The following is a 19196-nucleotide window of genomic DNA, read 5'->3' as shown; positions in this document are numbered from 1 at the left end:
TCACAAACATGAGGTGGGGAAACAAACGGCTCAAGGTAGGAAGTAAGTGAAAACAATGAACATTTATTAAGCCTTTTCTTATGTGCCATATTCTTTATATTAATTAACTTCAATTCTCACAACTCAGAGGTGATAACAGTTAATCCACTATGCATGATAAATTAGAAGAAAATGTTCAGAATGCTTAAGTCAATATTTAATGTGAAATCTATGACACACACACTTAAGATCTCACATTCATAAAAGTAGCTGTACATTTTTCTATTTTTCCTTTTACTTCCCTGGAATTTGCAAATATCTTTTAAGCCCTGAATAGAATACAATAAATACTTAATCTTTTCTGTTTGGTACTGTGGGGGACACACAAATGAACTAAGGGAGGCCCTAAATCCCATACTGATACTGCTGGTAATTAGTTCAATTTCATGACAGATTCTCCTAGTTCCAGTAGTATAAAAAGGCTTCCAGTTTTATTTATGAAATTTTAAAATTTATCTGTAGCACTGATGTGATCTTACAAAGTGATCCACGACACCTTTCTTACCTTGCACATCCACTGCAGCAAGAAGGCTAATCCTCAGAGTGTGAAACCTCCCGAGTAACTATCTGAAAGCCTAAGTTCCATAACCCGCTGGGTGCTCTGACATTCTAATACTAGACACGGGCATTTGACTAACTCCATAAATACTATGAATTATTTTTTTCATTTTGAAGATCTAATGAGGTTAACTGTTTCTAATAACAAACAGCTATTTCTTAAAGGAAAGATAATCTCTGGATGACAATACATGATTTTAGGATCTGAGAAGTAAAATATGTTTTTAAGGTTGATATAATACAGAGGTCTTGACAGAACTTACAGAACTGAGGTCACATGAGAGCATGAACATGAGCATCTGAATTCTAAAGGTAGAGAGACTTCATTAGCTCTAATCCCAACTCAGTCACATGCTAAATGAGTGGCAAGTTCTTTGATTTCTCTGAGTCTCAGTATTTTTACCTGCAAAATGAAGCTAATAACACGTACTCTGAATAGTTGTTGTAAAGATCAAAAATAATACTTGTAAAGATCTAGTAGAGAGGATACAACAGGTACTTCATAAATAGTAACTTTTTTCTCATCTATCATTGCATTGCATCATTGGCTGTAGTAGCATTTCAACTCTGAGAGCATATATTTGGTCTGTGATAAACTAGTTGACCAGTTCAAGTATGAGTCTGATTAATGAGGATATGCAGAGATCAAATAAATAGATACTTTGGACATTTTCTACAAATTACCTTCCCATACAGCTGTCTTCTAAATATAAGGTAGATGACTCTGGATTAGCTAGGAGGACAAAAATTGCCATTATCATCTTTATGGCTTTAGTTTGGAAAATAAAAATAGTGATAATGACCTTGGACTCTTGTGGAATTTCCATAAGTAATGTATATAATTACATGAAATGGACATCTTTTGATATCAATGAAATAGTAAAGTGAGATAGAATTTAGGAAGACACATTTCAGAGGTCTGCTCATTATAAAGCGCCTATGACTGTCATTTAAGCAAAAACAGATAAAGTATACTCATATTAAAACATATGGCAACATTCTTAAATAAAATGCCTCAGTGATTGCATGATTCTACTGAACTACTGCCTCAGTTGACCAAAAGTCTAACTTGCACAGTGCAAATGCAACTACTTTAAGCTAAAGATTAGTTTTAGAAGAAATAATATTTGCATACTCCCCAGTGACCATTCTTTTTAAAACCCGAATCTAGAGGTGCAATCATTCACAAACTCAATTATTTCTATGATTATGGTGCTTAGATGGTTTTCTTTTTATATTGGAGAATAAACATACTAATAACATGCACAGGTTAGGGAAAGTGATCATGGATCATCAGACTATACAAATGATCAGGACATGACAAAGGGTTATGTATTTCAATGGTAAAAGCAATATGATTATTAGCTCTTCATTTGAAGCACTTTATCTACAGTTCAAAAATGCTTTCAATGCTTTCACTGATTAAACTGTAAAGCATCTTCTTCATTGTCAGCAGAAGTGACCGGCATTTAATTAAAATAGACTCTTCTAACTATAAATAATTGAATTAATAGTTTTAAATTTAGTTTGGCTAAAATTGGTGAATTGATAAATAACTAAATAATGCAAGAATAAGAATTATCAAAACACTTTTGAGAACACAGTTCTGCTTGGAGGGCTCCATGGAGGAAGTGCCTCATTTTCAAGAAAGGGATGATGTTTCTTTTGTTTCCGTTCAATTCTTTCCTTCCTTTCTTTTTTTTCCTAAAGAGAAAATAGATTTATATATAAATTTATATACAAATATGACCATTATTTTCAAATCAAGTTTCTTGCTGAAGAACAAAATAATCATTATAAGGTATTTAAATGTCATTTGCTAGCTTAATTGGTTATAAAGTAATAACAGCTAGGGAATATTGCTAATTTATGAGCATACTATCAATAGGCGTTAACGCACCACTTAATTTTTTAAATATTATAAGTGATAATATTTAAAAAGAATCATGTAAAATAGGAAAAAAAGACCTGTAATCCCATAATTCAAAGAGAATAATTATTAGAAGTTAGTGATGACTTTCTGAGAACAGAGTCTCAGAAATAAATTTACTGGGTGCAAAGGTTGAATATGTGATGGCAGCAGAGGATACTTCACAGTGTTTAAAAATATTTGAATATTGAGGTTCATGTTTCTTTGCTTGTTATTGAGCTTGAGTACGTTTTCATTTCTTTAGTGCTTTTGTGAAGTTTTTGCTCTGTTATTTGGCTCTTCTAACTGGTTATTGGTGCTTGTAATTTTTAGCAATTTATATTTTCATATAATAAATATTATCCTTGCAGCATTTTATCTACGTTATTTTTAGTCATTAATTTTTTACCAAAAAATTAATCGTTCAACCATAGACAACTAAACTGTTTAAAGAGTAATATAGTCAAAATTTGTGTACCCACTACCTGCCTTTTGAAATAAAACATGACCAATACTTGTGTAGCCCTTGTACCCACTCCCTCACCACACCTGCTTTCTCTCCACCATCCAGAGATAACCATTACTGAATTTAGTGCTTGTAGTTGCAGTGCATCCCTTAATACCTTTATCACACACACGTATTCATCTCCAAACAACAAATAATTTTGTTTTGCAGGTTTTTTGAGTTTATGCTAAAAGGTACCATGCTATATATTCTTCTGCATCTTTTATTTATGACCATATTTCTAAGATCCATCTATATGGAGCTGTAGCTCTAGTTCATTGATGCACAGAATTCCAGTATATCAACATATCACAGTTTACTAATCAATTTTGGTGTTGAAGACATGATGTTCTAATGTTTTTTCCACACAAAGACAATGCTGCTGTAAATATATCCCTGTTTGATTCCTTGTGCTTATAAGCCAAGATTTTCTCTCCAAGTATATGCCTAGGAGTGAAATTGCCAGTTTGCAGGGTATGAATATGTTCGACTTTGCTGGACAGTGATGATTTATTCTCCAAAGTTGTAGGAAATTACCCTCCAGCCAGCAAATATACTGATTTTTTATTATTAATATGCTGTATTCTATTGTTTGGCATTTTATATTTAATGTTTAAATCTTCTGAAGTTTGTACTGCAGTAAAGTAATTGTTTGAAGTGATTTTATGTCCAAATGTCACAAATAATCCCAATTGTTATTGCCTCACATCCATTAATTTGTGTTCCTTTATTATATAGTACATCCTTACAGGTAACAGGTTCTGAAGCTATTATTCTACTTGTACTATAATTTGTGCTCATTCATTCAATGTTAAGCACTGAGCTCTTACTCTGGGTCAAGCAGTATACAGGGAGCCATGCATGAAGTGATTATAAAATACAAACACACAGGTTACTGTTCCTGTCCCTTAGGGAACTTTCAAAATAGATGGTTAATAAACAAGTACATAAACAACAGATAATTCCAAATTGTGTGAAATTCTATGAAACATATAAATAAGTTGTTATGATTGATAAAAAATGAAAGGAAGTACTTACTTTCAAAGAAAAGTGGATTCAGGGAAAGTCACTTTGACACGTGATGGGTAAGAGGAGCCACTGGTGATGTGCACTGAGGGGAGGGCACCCCACACAGACAGAAGAGTGTGTGTGAGGACTCTGACAAGTGCGGAAAACTTGGGATGGGAGAGGAAGCCAGAAAGCCAGTGTGAATAAAGCCTGGTGGGAGATGGGAGTGGGGTCTAGATGAGAATGACAAGGTATACGTGTAAGATCAGGCGGGGTCTGGCAGGCCATGGTAACATTTAGAACACAGGTTTGAAAAAAAAAAGAGCTGTCAACAGGTGATTTGGAGAAGAAAGGCAGAATGCTGAAAGGTAAACCGGGGAACATGGCAGCAGAGGAGGAGACAGCTCAAGTGGAAGGGGAAATCGACTGTGTAGAATGCCCAGAGGTCTAGGAATACATACCATAGTCTAGATGCTCTGGAAAAATCGTAACTCTCAAAGTTTAGTTTAGTTTCAGAAAAGGGATAAGATGGGGGTTTACTGAGGATGAAAAGGATATGAAGAACTAAGGAAGTGTAAACAAACTTTCCAGTTTAGCTGTTAAAAAGGATGAGGATCATAGCTGGAGGGAAATGAATTAAGAGAGTTTATTTTTATTAAGATTACTTATCCTGAGACTTGATGGGAATAATCCAAGAGGGTAGAAGAATGCAGATTCACAGGAGAGTGAAATGGTAAATTCATATTTCATTGCTTGATTGGTACAGTCCTGCTTCATATTATTTTGAAAATATTATCTTCTATCGTCTCACATTTTTTTATACCAGGTGAATTTTAGAACCATTTCGTTTCCCTGCTATACTCCCTTCCAAGAAATGACTATCTGAGGATTAATATGAAATCTAAACAATGATCTAGGAATACTTGAAATGTTAATAGCATTTGGCCTTTCATCCTGCAGCTTGGACTGTCTCTCCATTTCTTCAAGTTTCTGCTAAAACTATAAAGTTTAGTGGTTTCCTTGTATTCCAAAGAGCAGTGGTGTCACGGAACACTTGGACAACCCTGCCTCTGCAGGCTGAATGGCTTGGGAGTGGTATTTTGGTAAATTATTAGGTGTCTATGCTTCTTTCATCAGTACATAAATGGAATTGATAATATCACAAGAAGAATATGGTAATGTAAGGTTCCATTAACATGCAATTATTCACATACAACAGAAGGATTGAAGAGAGGTGTGAAATTTTCTTTTTGTCTTAACATTTTGCTCTTCGTCATGAGAATGTTTTCATCTTTGTTATTTCTAATAAACAGAGAACCTCCTTTCAGAATCCTAACTGAGAAAATAAAAGCTGTAATTGGACCACGGTCAATCATCTTATTACTTTAGAGAGAGGCAGGCCCTCTAGCTAGGTGAGAGAAAAGCAGTGACCATGCTGTGTCCTCAGAAACTGACTGAAAAAACCTCACTGTCCATTCCATTTAACATAGGGAGAGAGAGGAACTGGAAGCAACCTTGAGTTTGCTGGCAGGTGCTAAAAAGTTAGGGCAGAAAATAGGCAATTAATTATCAACCTTAATATCAATTTACATGAATCAATGTTATCTTGAGTAATAATTAAAAGAGGTTTCTTAAAAAGTCCTCCTGTCTGTTGTTTGTTGGGGTCTGAATCTTTTGCTTATTTTCTTATTAAAGGTAACTATGAATTAATCTGGGAACCAGCTTGAAGAAGCATCTTACCTGATCTTTGGCTACAATTTTCACTTAAAACAGTGACCCATCAATTGCTCACTCCCCAAACTAGGTTGTACATCAAAATTTTGAGATGTTACTTTACATGAAAATTGAAGTAATTAGCTCTTCTGTATAGGGGTATTTTTCCATTCTCTCTGCAAACAAATTTCAATAAGAAATTGGTAAGATGGGGAACAGAGCTGTAACATGTTGTACATGGATTTTTTTTTTAGGTAGAGCTCTATTGTAGGGATATATTGTATACCAAAACAAGTTATTTTGTCTTAGGTCTTTGATGAGTTTTTATTTTCCAGAGGATTGATTAGAATGAGAAAGTGACAAACCACTGTAATAAAACATTGTGTACCTAACTATGACTTAGTCGCTAAGGAAATTCTATCTCATTTTCAAGACAATGTGAAAATAAAACTGAAAACTGAAACATTTACATTCAGTTACTACTCTAAAAGATACTAGCAGAATTAGCATACGTCTCCTTAATATAAGAAGATTTTAAATTTTTCTTAGAACAAAGCATTATTTAAGAGTTTAATCTAAGGAAATCATCATAGAACACTACTATCCTCATTCAAACGACTGAACCAATTTTGATCGCCTTATTACTGTTTACCTGCATGTATTTAGCATTATAGCAGTACTAAAGTCAACACATAAACAACAATAAATTCTGTTGGTATTTTTATTAGGATTGCATTAAATTTGTAAATTACTTCAGGGAAAACTGACATCTTTATAGCATCATTATAAGATTGTTTCTATACAAGGACAGTTTTGTTCTAATTTCTCAGGTATTCATTTGTGTCCTTCAGAAGTTTTCTCTATATTGGTATTGCACATTTCCTAAGTTTATTCCTAAGTGTTGCATCTTTTTATCCTATCTTTAAATAGCCTGCTTTGGGTCCTGTGTGTGTCTCTAGCTACTACTGATTCTAAAATTTATGTGGAAAAAAACCTCCCAAGAATATTCAGAAATACATTGAATGAAGAGTTATGAAGGGAGATTAACCCAAACATATATGAAAATATATAAAGTCCTGATGATGAAACAATGTTGTACTGGAGTATGTACAGTGAGACTGACCAATGGAACAGAAAGTTAAGAAATAAGCAGACCTGAAAATATGGGAATGATCTAATGTATCATATAATAAAGGCAGTACCTCAAATCAGTGGGTAAAAGATGTGCTGTTTTATGAAAGATGCATTTGGAAAAAATAAAGATGGAATCATATTTCCCATCATACACTAGGATAAATTCTAAGTGGAGCAAATGTTAAAATGTTAAATATAAAATCATAAAGTTATTCAAAGAAAAATGGGAGCTTTGACCCTAAGTTTTGGAGAAAGTCCTTTCAACTACACCTGAAAATCAGAAGCCATAAAAAAAGACTGATAGATTTGACACCTGAAAATAAAATAAAATTCTTCATGGAATAAAATGATATAAGACTTCCCTGGTGGCACAGTGGTTAAGAATCCACCTGCCAATGCAGAGGACATGGGTTTGAGCCCTGGTCCAGGAAGATCCCACATGCTGCAGAGCAACTAAGCCCATGTGCCACAACTACTGAGCCTGTTCTCTAGAACCCGTGAGCAAGAACTACTGAGCCCGCGTGCCACAACTACTAAAGCCCATGCACCCTAGAGCCCATGCTTCACAAGAGAAGCCACTGCTATGAGAAGCCCACATATCACAATGAAGAGTAGCCCCTGCTTGCCGCAACTAGAGAAAGCCTGTGTGCACAGGCGAAGACCCAATACAGCCAAAAAAAATAATAAATAAATAAATTTACTAAAATAATGATATAAGCAAAGTTGAGAGACCAAAAATACAATGGGAAAAAATTTGTAACTCATATCAGAAATGGTAGGCTAATTTCCCTAGTACATAAAAAAGCTTCTAGAAATCAGTAAGAAAAAGACCAACGAAAAAATGTTCAGTTTATGAATTGACACTTTACAGGAAAAATAATATAAAGTATCCTCACACAAATGAAAGGATACTCAAGCTCAATCCTAACCAGAGAAATGCAAATAAAAAAATACTCTGGATGACATTTCTTTAACTTGCTGATAGACATGAATTCAAAAAAGTTTGATAAGAAACCCTACTGGACCCTAAGCCCTGTGGAGAAATTTTGCACTTTTTGATTGCTGAACATGTGAATGTGTTAACTATCACATAAAGTACTTATGCATCTGAAATGTATTACTTATTTACTTATTCAAAAATAAATGAATAAAATATATATTTATATTGATATTTTAAAACAGAAAACAGTATTTTGCTTGCCATCACTGAAAAGTAACTATAAACCTAAGTACATTGAAACAAAGAATATAAAGTCCTGCTAGATATCATTTCTCCCAACGTTCATACTTGATTGCTTTCATTAAAAAACCACTTAAATAAGACCGTCTCCTCGAGGTCATCAGAAAGATCAAAAGAAAATAAAAAATGGAATAACTTTCTCATTAAATACAATTTTACTGTGTGTCAGGACCAAGTTCCACCTAAATTAACCTGGTATACCTTCAGTAATACACTTGTCAGTACACTTTTTTATAATTTTAGGTAGGAGAATCATTGCAAAGGACGAATGGGCATGACTGGTAAGTGACTAAATGTGGGGATGTAGGTAAGGAACATTATTATGACTAAAGTTTTAAGCCTGAGTGTTTTAAGGAATAGTAGAATCATTAATAGAAATGAGTAGATCAAATAAATTATGATATATGTAGGAGAGAATGAATTCAACAAGGGAGCTTCCAGGTAGAAATGGTCAGTAGGCATGGGACAAATAGAACTGGAATTAGGGACAGAAAAGTCAGAACAAGTACATTTAAAAGACACAGTACATTAACAAATAACACCTACCAGCCATTTTTCATATTCATCAAGAGCTTGTTTATCTTTATCTTTTTTCTCAGCTCTTTTCAGCTCTTCTTTTCTTTTCTCATTTATTTTCTCTTTTTCCTTTTCCTTGAAAACAGCTTCCTTTTTTTCATTCCTATGTAGGATAGTCAAAACACTGGCAAGTTAAAGGAGAATATATAATAAAGATTCCCTAATGTGTCTTTGCAATAATGAGACTAAGAGCATTAGCAACATTCAAGTAAATGAATTTTAGAAAAGCCTAAAGTGTTACTAATTTAAGATCTATCAAAACATTTATTATTTTGGATTACCATTTTTCAATAGCAGTTATGTTATCTTTCCTTTTCTCAGCAACAGTTTCCTCCTCTTTCTGTTTCTTTGCTCTTTCATATTCTTTCTCTTTTTTACTTTTCTCTTTAAAATATTCCATCTTTTTCTCTTTCCATTTTTCAAAAGACTGAAAAAGTTCAGAGTTACTTTCTTATTTAATGTGAATATAATAAAATAGTAAAACCACAGTTAATCATTAATTTTCAAATATTTTAAAGATAATTAAGATATTCAAAACTATTGCATACTTGAAGTGCTTCTCTTTTTCTCACAGCATTTTCTTCTTCAGTTTTCTTCTTGGTTTTTTCCTCAAGCCTTTTTTTTGCAGCTATCTTCTTTGCTTCCTTTTCTTTCATGGCTTTCCAGGCCTCAAATGATGCTAAGGCTTCTTCTCTCTTAGCAGCTCTTTTCTATTTTGGAAAAATAATAGACAGTAATATGTATATGTATAAATAGACAAATATACATAGATATAGATATACATACATTAATTTTTTAAATTCCCTTCATATTCATCAAATTAGGTTTCAAAGCAACCTATTTAAAATAGATTTAGAGAAGTTAATTGATAAAGAATGTTATCTGAATTATTCACTGCATTTTAAAATGTCCTTTCTTAAACATTTATCAGATATTGATCTACTACCATGTATGGGAAGGAATTTTTTTTGGTAGTATACTAAACAAATGCTATGAAAATAAACTGTAAAAGGCTAATTGGTACTGCAAAGTGCTCACAGTGCAATATTGCACTAAAAGAAAAATATCAGGAAAGTTACAGGCCAGAAAGATAAAGTTATATACTTTACCTGTCTGGCCTGTAACTTTCCTGATATTTTAACTTTAACTTTACCTTTCTGGCCTGTCAGAGTAAGGTAAATTGGTCAAGTCACACAGTAAACTACAGATCTGTGCTTTAACCCTGAGTTTTGACTGACATCAGAGCATAAAATTCTTACTGCGTAAACATATCCCAAGTGTTGAAAACATGTGCCAGATTAGAAAATATGTAGGTGAACATATAGCAAGTATGTTATTACTTTACTTACTTCAATCTAATCCCATAATATTCTATGTTTGCCTTATAATATTGCTTAGCATTAAATGATATAAAGCTTTATTATAGAGATAACATAATTTAGAAGTAAAAGTATGAGTTCCCTCACTGAGTTGTGAAGAGCAAATGAGGTGTCTGGCGCTGACTGTGGCAGATAATGCTGTAAAGGCAGTGCCAGTGTCCAGGCACGTCCCCTGCAGGGCTGCTCCACACAGTGCTGTGCGCTGGGGAAATATGTTTCTATCCATGGTAGTATTAAAAGCACAGTGGGGGCTTCCCTGGTGGCGCAGTGGTTGAGAGTCCACCTGCCGATGCAAGGGACACGGGTTCGTGCCCCGGTCTGGGAAGATCCCACCTGCCGCGAGCGGCTGTGCCTGTGAGCCATGGTCGCTGAGCCTGTGCGTCCGGAGCCTGTGCTCCGCAACGGGAGAGGCCACAGCAGTGAGAGGTCCGCGTACCGCAAAAAAAAAAAAAAGCACAATGAAGGGTTGTTTTTTTTTCTTTTGTTTTTTTCAGGGATTTTACTTTAGAAGATGGGAAAGAACTGGAGCATGTTGTAGGAAGGAGTTAGAGGCAGAAGGTGAAGTACAGGAGAGACTGAAATGAGAGCCCAGCTCCAGTCAGTGGGAAGGATAGGGGCAAATAGGTAGAGGCTGGTCTTGAAGATACATACAAAACTCAAGATAGAAAAGGGGAAAACTGAAGGTTAATGTCTGATGACCCTTTATATTCCTGGCTAAGTTGTAATATCAAAGTCAATTTTTAATAATGAAATAGGTACATGGTCACAAGAAAAAATAAGTTCATAATCAGTAGTGCCAAAGCTATTGCTCACATATAAATAATAAAAATCTCTGTGTATCCATGTTTTCATGTAAAACAGTTATATTTATATCAAACTAAAAATGTATAAAGTACCAGAGAAATAAAATCAGAAATCAATTCTTTTATATACAATTTATTTCACCATTTAAAAAACAATTGATTTAAAAGTATTAAACATTCAGACTATTTTACTGACTTAAAAATCCAGAATATTTTTTACTTCTATATTCAGAATACCTGTTCATTTTGAATCCTTAAGTTTTCACTTTCGATTCTTTTAATTCTGTGCATTTCATGTAAATAAACATTTTTCTTTTCTAACCACTCCTGTGGGAACAAGAAAAAGGCTATATGATATTCAAAGTTTTGCAAATGAATTAGAATTCTTATTTCTGAATATATGATTAAAACTTTAAAAAAGCAAAACATAAAACTTATAGATTTTATATGTACTAGTATCATTCTTTTTCTGATAATATTCTAATATGTAAAGATGAGCAAGAATTAAGAAAATCATGTGTATATGATTTATATATGTGTAATATAATGGGTAATGTAATGACTACATATATTAACATTTTTCTCTGAAATTCATATGAACAATTTTCCAAAGTGTACGATATTCTGTACAATTTTCCAAAGTGTACTATATTCTGTACAACTATATATACTAACGTTTTTCTCGGAAATTCACATGGACAATTTTCCAAAGTGTACTATATTCTGTACAACAAATAAGACAAAAGAAAAACCTTCTTTTTTGGAATTGTGAAAAAATTAGGACAGCTTTCTTCTATGTAAGTTTAACTCAAATACAGAAAGTCTCAGGAAAGAAAAAAAATTAAAACCCTTTTTGTTCATAACTATATAAACTTAAAGGAGAAAAAGTATAGAACATAGGTGTACCTCAACTACATTTTGCTTTTGCTGTATTTTTATCAATTGCCATGGCATATTCTCTTTCTTTAAAAACAACTATGATCAGTTAAACAAAGCCTAGAAGGAGATAATTTAGTATACATATATATACATAAAAAAAAGCTTTGGATTGCTCAGGTATTATAAAGGAAATAAATTAAACATTAAATCATCATCTCTGACAGAGTCATTTTACTTCCTGATAAACAAACCTTATGTAAGTGATTAATTCTTCTAATTTTTTAAAAAAATATTTTCCTTTTTACCTGATAAACAGCTGCCCTTATGTTATCTGCTCTGTCAGGTTCTGTGCTCTGTTTCTGTGAGGGCTTTTGGTCCAAGACTCTCAAAGTCCCTAAATAGTGAGAAGTGGGAACTGTCAACGGAGTTCTCCTTAGAGAACCAGGTTTCCTTAAGAATTCAGAGGTCACTAATCTGAAAAGATCCAAATGAATCAAGATAAACTATTACAACTGCACTTGGTAGAAGACAGATTCATTAGATTTTGCAAATACTATATTTGAAAACTACATTATAATTTAATAAATTATAATTACTTTGAAAGTGATGTGTTCTTAGTATACAAAGATCCCTATTCAACCTAATTTAAATTTTATTACTTTAAGTTATATAGCTTCAATGCAATTTTTCTTTTAAGGTTTTGTAATTAAAACATTTTTAACAAACATGGACTCAAGTTACATGGGAAAAGACAATATGAATAAGTAGGTTTTAATAGTTTCTTATGTTATTTTGCTACATAAACCATCTTAAATATAAAGTTAGACTAGTAACCTCTATTTCAGGGTTGGTGGGAAAATCTGGCCCCCCATCTATTCTGGTATATAAAGTTTATTGCACCCTGGCCTTTTCATTTATTTGCATAATGCCAACAGTGTCTTCTTCCCTGCTACAATAGCAGAACTGGGTAGTTACAACAGAGACCATATGGCCTACAAGACCTGACATATGTACTAACTCACAAATTTACAGAAAATGTTTGCTGACCCCTGTTATATTTGACTAATGATAATTTAAAAGATTCAGAAAGTTTTGAATAGCATTTATGAATTCTTATCATTTTAATAAACCAACTTAGTCCATAGAACTCTAAGATTAAAGTACAATTTTTCATGTGTTGGACAAAGACATTTAATAGAGAAGGTGAATGCTGGACTTCAGCTTTATTACCCCTGTATATCTACTGTCTCAGGAAAAATAGGAGAAAGAAACTATATCCCAGGAGCAATGTAGAACATAGAGGATCCTTAATCAATTCCTTTTTATAAATGAATATATTCAACTAGGGGGATTTACCATGAAGTAACTACTTCATTCTTCTCATACGAAGAAAATTAAGTAACACCAAATAAAATTTACTGTACAGAAGTTAAACTAAAACTAGTTTTCTTGGAATGTAAACCCATAACTGAGGGAAAATGATAACTTTATTACCTGCCAGATGCATTGGATGCTCTATTATTTGTTGACTTTTTATTCTTCATATTTCTATCTTGAATTATTTTCTATTAAATAGAAAAAGCCAAAGATGGATTACTCACTGTATCTATCACAGTTAGACTTAGAGGCCAATCTTCCAGTAAATCGATGTTTTTTAAGCATCTACTATGTGTCAAGTATAGCTGGCACCAGGAACAAATAAGGATATTACATTTTAGGAAGGTTGACTGGCAATAAACACGTAAACTAATGTCACTCATGAAGGAGATAAACTAGGGTCCAGTGACAGTGGCAGAGTGGAGTTTGACGAGCCACAATAATGAATTTGGTCAGGGAAGGCCTCCCTGAAGGCTCGACATCAGAGCTCAGACAAATGACGAATAACAAAGGGCCACATGATGTTCTATGGAGAGCTTGATAATTTTGAGAAACCAAAAAAGGTGAAAGATGCTGAGGCACAGTGAATGGCAGGGAAAGCTGAGGAGTATAAGGTTCGGGAAGAATCGTATGAGATCTCCAGTGGTGAGAAGTCTGCTTTTAATTCCATGGGGAGAATCCAACAAAGAGACCTTAGAGGGGAATGATTAATCAGACTTCAGATCACTCAGTAGAGAGTAAGAATAAAGCCAAGGATTCATTCAAAAGAAATATGCTATAATCTTACTTGTTATATATAAATCACCTGTTCCAATTTAGACTTACCTCTGTTAAACATTTCTAAGACCTGTCTATAAATTCCAGAATACCCTTCGTCCTTTTAAGGAATAACTTTTCTACTTTACATGGACAGATGGGTGTAAAGAGAGAGCAGATGTAAACACATCCCTAACTTGGCATTAGAGCTTTTTCCTAAGGAAACTGGTTAAGGACAATATACCTGGAATGTGGCTTAATGAACCTTCTCCATAAAATTTAATAAAAACTTAATACTCTGTTTATAAAAGTCCTGTTCAACCACAAGTTTTCAGCTAACTGTTATCTTCCCTAGTAATAAGTATACATAGCCACCAATTAACTGCAGGAGAAACTGCATAAAGAAAATTTAGGAGAAATAGGGCTTCCCTGGTGGCGCAGTGGTTGAGAGCCCGCCTGCCGATGCAGGGGACACGGGTTCATGTCCCGGTCCAGGAAGATCCCACATGCCACGGAGTGGCTAGGCCCATGAGCCATGGCCACTGAGCCTGCGTGTCCGGAGCCTGTGCTCTGCAACGGGAGAGGCCACAACAGTGAGAGACCCGCATACCACACACACACAAAAAAGAAAATTTAGGAGAAATAAAGACTAAAAATGCTCCCCATAAATTTTAACAGTATAGTACTCTGGTGCAACGTAGTGTAGAGACAAGTAATCCTACATATCACAAATCTGGTTCTCAAGGTAGTAATAATAATATTCCTGATAATGATCCTGTCCATCCATTTAAATAAGTATGGATGCTGATAAACTTTTCTTAAAGATTTTTATTAAAATCTATAAAATATTTTAAAATGATATCCAAAGGAATATCCTTCACTAACTCAAAACTTTACAAATTATTCCAGACAGCTGCATTTTTATAACATGAAGACCTACAGAAACATACCCACTTCTGGGTATGTATTTCTGAAATATTTAAAAGTATATTATGATCATATACTTCTGTTAACTTTTAATGAAATGTTGGGTTTTATTATTTTCACTGCAAACCTTCCCTGAAGTTAAAATTCTATTGAATAAGAATCACTTGACAGTATAATACCATTACTTCCACAAATAATTCAGATGTACCTAACATGGAAGATAAAATATTTAAAAGTTCTATTTTGAATTTTAAGCTGTAGTATAGAAGGTACAATTTTATATAAATACCTTTGCAGACTCAGTGCATAAGATACTCTGAAGTTGAAACAGTGGTGGATCATCAACTGTTAAGTTATCATTCATAATCAGTTCAGCTTTCTCCTTTTCTTCTTCAAGGTCATCAGCAGTCACTTGACTTTCCTTGGGTTTCTCAAGTGTAGTAACAAAGTCTATCAAAACTGAGTTCTCTTCATTTTCAACTGATTTCAAGGAATTATGGTTTTCAGTGCATTCTTCATTCTGATCTATTTTGTGACAGAGTAACAGAACTAAATCTCCCTTCTGAATTAATAAGGTGGATAACAGATTCATTTGCTTTCTGCTAAATGAAAACTGTCTATAATCTCTTTCTTGCAAAATAATAAATGGAGAAAACTATCATATTCAACTTGAATAAACTTTTTTCCCAAGTGAGCTACAAAAGAAAAAATCGCTACTAAATCTACTAAAGCATTTGACACACCTTAGAAAATGGAATAACAACTCTAAACCATAGACATGCCACAAGCCCTTGTTGGTGTATAAACCAAGTAAGTGAAATGGCAATATCTATTCTATTCAAAAGCCTGTGTTTCTTAGCTGGAGCAAGAGGCACAGATTTCTAAGATACTACAGTTAGTAGCAATGCACTTATAATATTGTACAGGTGTAGAGAGAACCAAGAATCAATGCAGTTCTAGAAGAGGCCACCACACAGAGAATAAAGCCATCCTTTAGAGTTTTACTCCCACTAAGATGCAGTGTTGCCTCTGATACCAAAAGGGCAGGAAAGGAAGGCCTAGTACTTACCCTCTCAGTGCTCAAGGGACAGGCTTAAGCTCTGGCATGGAGGATTCAGTTTTGCTTTACAGAATTGCTTCTATTATTCTGATTCTACCACACTTTAGAATGTTCAACAGAAAATCAGTGCTTTCTGCGTTGATCACCAACTTTCAGTTCTACTAGGATCCACCTACTGGCCAACCTGTATCTTTACTGTCAAAGTCTTAATTACGAGGCTTTCATTCCAGCCATTTCTGGGGAACTCATTTTATATCTAGGTAAGCTAGATATAATATCACTTTATAATTCCAGTTATACATTCATATTTGGAGACTACTCATGATTCAAAGTATCATTAATGGATTCTTTAGAGCTGCTAATCAAAGTACTCAGTGAAAAGAACAAGGACTTTGGAGCAAAAGATTCAAATTATGGCTCCATCACTGACCTTGGGTATGTTTCCCAATATCTTGCACTTCAGTTTTTCTCATCCGTAATATGACAAAAATTATACTACATAGTAAGCACTTAATAAATATAAGTTATACATCCCAGTCTTAAAAACAGCTATGCCTTTAGCTCTCATTAAGTTATATGTCATAGGACTAAGGAAAAAAACAATGTTAACTACTCATACCTCACACTTACTATGTGCTAACGATGGTTCTGTTCTACATGCTTTACATGTATTAAAATTAATTTAATTCTCACAACCACCCTACTCTTATTAAGCCCATTTTAAAGAGCAACATACAGGGCCAGAAAGGTTAGTTACTTTCTCATGTAGTTGTACCTAGATTCAAATCCAGCTTAGTCTCACTCTAAAAGTTCACCTAACCATTATGCTGACTATTGCAGCAACACCTACATAATAATAGCTCACATTTAGTGAATACTCTACTTGTGCCAGGAATTGAGTTAGTGGCTAAAATGCATAGTATCACTTAATTTTCACAACAGCCTTATGAGATTGGTCTTATTATAACTTGGGGGATTGAGGCATTGAGAGATGAAGTTCTGCATCTACAATCACATGGTTAATAAATTATATTTTGGGGATTAAAACTCAGGCAAACACAAACATATATTGTTCCTATAACTGTGTAAAGTATTATTTCTTTTACAAATAGCATTCTAAGCAATACAGAGTTCATAAATAAAATAAGGTAGAATAATTTGATATAATCACCTGTAATGGAGGATTTTTCCCCAGATACTGGTGAAGAGGAATTTCCGAGACTTTCTTTAAGGGATGATGATGATAGACTTGTTAACCATGCATCCTATTTAAAGAAAATGTATTTACTAGTAAGTTTAGTTCTCAAGATTTGTGGGGGGCAATAGGATTATTAAAACTACTTCATAACTCTGAAATCTGCATTATTAGTTTTCTGCTAAACACCAAAAGTAAGTCAAAGGAGGTTATAATATGCTTTACTTTCAAGCCTTTATATCTTGATCATCAATAGGTCACTAAGAGTTATTCCAGTTCTTTAACTGAAACCTCTATGTTTTCAAAACTCCTACTGCTCTAAAATCAAATCTCAGAAATATTTAAGGTAAATATTTGACATGTTTTTCTCTAAGTATATATTTTCCTAGAAAGTATAAAGGAAATAGTAGGTAAAAACCCTTAGTTTCAAACAAATATTACTTGTTGACCAAATGAAAGCAATTTATAAAACCAAGTAGACAGTTACTTCCAAATATTTTAGATAAAAAACTACATAGATTTCATACACTTTAGTTTTCCTCAAAATTCCTATATCTGAATTAAAATAATTATTATATATGAAATGAAGTAATTATATTTGTGTGTATAAATTAAACATCTCTTTATAGAATAATACTCTAGTCTAAAGGTGATGATATTATAATGTAAGAAGTTTGATTTTGTTGCATAGACAATAAATTTTAATTTTCTTTCCCATAATATTTACAAAGAAAATTATATGTCAAAAGCAATAGAGAGAAACCATCTGGGCAGATGGCAGAAGGGCTCAAACACTGGAGTCTACCCTGAGAAGGGAAGATTTACCCAAGGAGACTTACAAGTTAGTAGCCTTTTTCCTGAGGAAATTCCCCCAACTGTGCAGCTTAGTAGAAGGCTGCAGCATTACTAAACTGGCTTGAGGGGTCAGAAGATAGAGTTTAGGACTAGAAGATCAGGCAATAAATTTGGAGAAGAGCTGCAGAAGGCATGAACCCCAATATCTGCATATAAATCCACCTCAAACACTTGCATCATCTATGCATGGCATGGGAAAGACCTCAGAGGGTCCTGTAAAATCACAGTAGCTAGAAAGTGAAATATCTAAGCAGAGATTTCAGTCAATGTCCATGGCAAGGGAGACAGAGCTGGGAATTTGTCTAGCCATAATATCTTTGTGCTAGAGCACATGTTCAGAGGAACATAACAGAATCCAGAATCTCTACAACATATCATTCATAATGTTCAGTAGTCAATCAAAATGTTAATAAGTAAAAAAAAAAATGGTGACACATACTCATGAAAACAAAAACAACAAAAGCAGTCTATAGTAACCAAGCCAGAGATGACCCAGATGTTGCAAGTAGCAAACAAGAACTTTAAAGTAGGGATTACAAATATGTTCAAGCACTTAGGAGGAGATATATACATAGTGGCTGAATAGATAGGGTATCTTATTATTAGATACAGAAAATACAAAAAATACCAATGGAAATTCTAGAGTTGAACACTACTAAAATTAAAAAAAAAAAATCACTGATAGACTTAACAGCAGATCAGGAATGGTAGAAAAAGGCAGTGAACTTGAAGACAGAACAATACAACTTATTCAATCTAAAAAAACAAAGGGAAAAAAGATTAAAGAAACATGAAAGAAATTTAGAGATCAGTGAGACATATCAAAAATTTCAATGTGCATGTAATTACAAACAAGAGGAAGGAAAATAAAACAGAAAAAAATTTTAACTTCCCATCTGCCTGGAAAATATCAGTTTACAAATCCTGAAATCTTGACAAAACCCAAGCAGGATAAATATAAAGAAAACCACACCTAAGTACCTCATAGTCAAAGTGTTGTAATTCAAAGAAAAAAGACTAAACCTTGAAAATAATTCTGAAAGCTGCCAGTAAAAAAACAAAACATTGTATAATGAGGATAGCAAAATAAATTTTTGCTGATTTCATAACAGAAATAATAGAGGCCAGTAACAATGGAAACCTATAAAGAGCTGGGGATAGGAGAAGGAAACTGTCAGCCAAGAAGTGTATATTCAACTAAGCCATCCTTCAAAAATGAAGATAAAGTGAATGTTTTACATAAGAAAAGACTGAGAGAATCGATCACTGGCAAACCAAGAAAT

General features: G+C 33.6%; 1 protein-coding gene across 1 annotated transcript in view; it reads right to left on the bottom strand.

Moving 5' to 3' along the window:
- Positions 1–2178: 2178 nt before the first annotated feature.
- LOC136123375 (microtubule-associated protein 9-like) overlaps positions 2179–19196 on the bottom strand; it is a 30498-nt gene continuing 13480 nt past the window's right edge. Inside the window, exons 5-13 of the mRNA XM_065877537.1 lie at positions 17035–17128; positions 15093–15328; positions 13238–13308; positions 12049–12217; positions 11102–11191; positions 9231–9392; positions 8964–9109; positions 8653–8785; positions 2179–2301 (exon numbers count right to left, since the gene is read on the bottom strand). Coding sequence (XP_065733609.1) covers positions 2179–2301; positions 8653–8785; positions 8964–9109; positions 9231–9392; positions 11102–11191; positions 12049–12217; positions 13238–13308; positions 15093–15328; positions 17035–17128 — 1224 coding nt within the window. The remainder of the gene's footprint in view (positions 2302–8652; positions 8786–8963; positions 9110–9230; positions 9393–11101; positions 11192–12048; positions 12218–13237; positions 13309–15092; positions 15329–17034; positions 17129–19196) is intronic.

Source organism: Phocoena phocoena, chromosome 5, assembly GCF_963924675.1.
Source record: "Phocoena phocoena chromosome 5, mPhoPho1.1, whole genome shotgun sequence".
NCBI lineage: Eukaryota > Metazoa > Chordata > Mammalia > Artiodactyla > Phocoenidae > Phocoena > Phocoena phocoena.
Note: the sequence above shows the minus strand (reverse complement) of the source record. Positions and strands in the feature narration are given on the sequence as shown.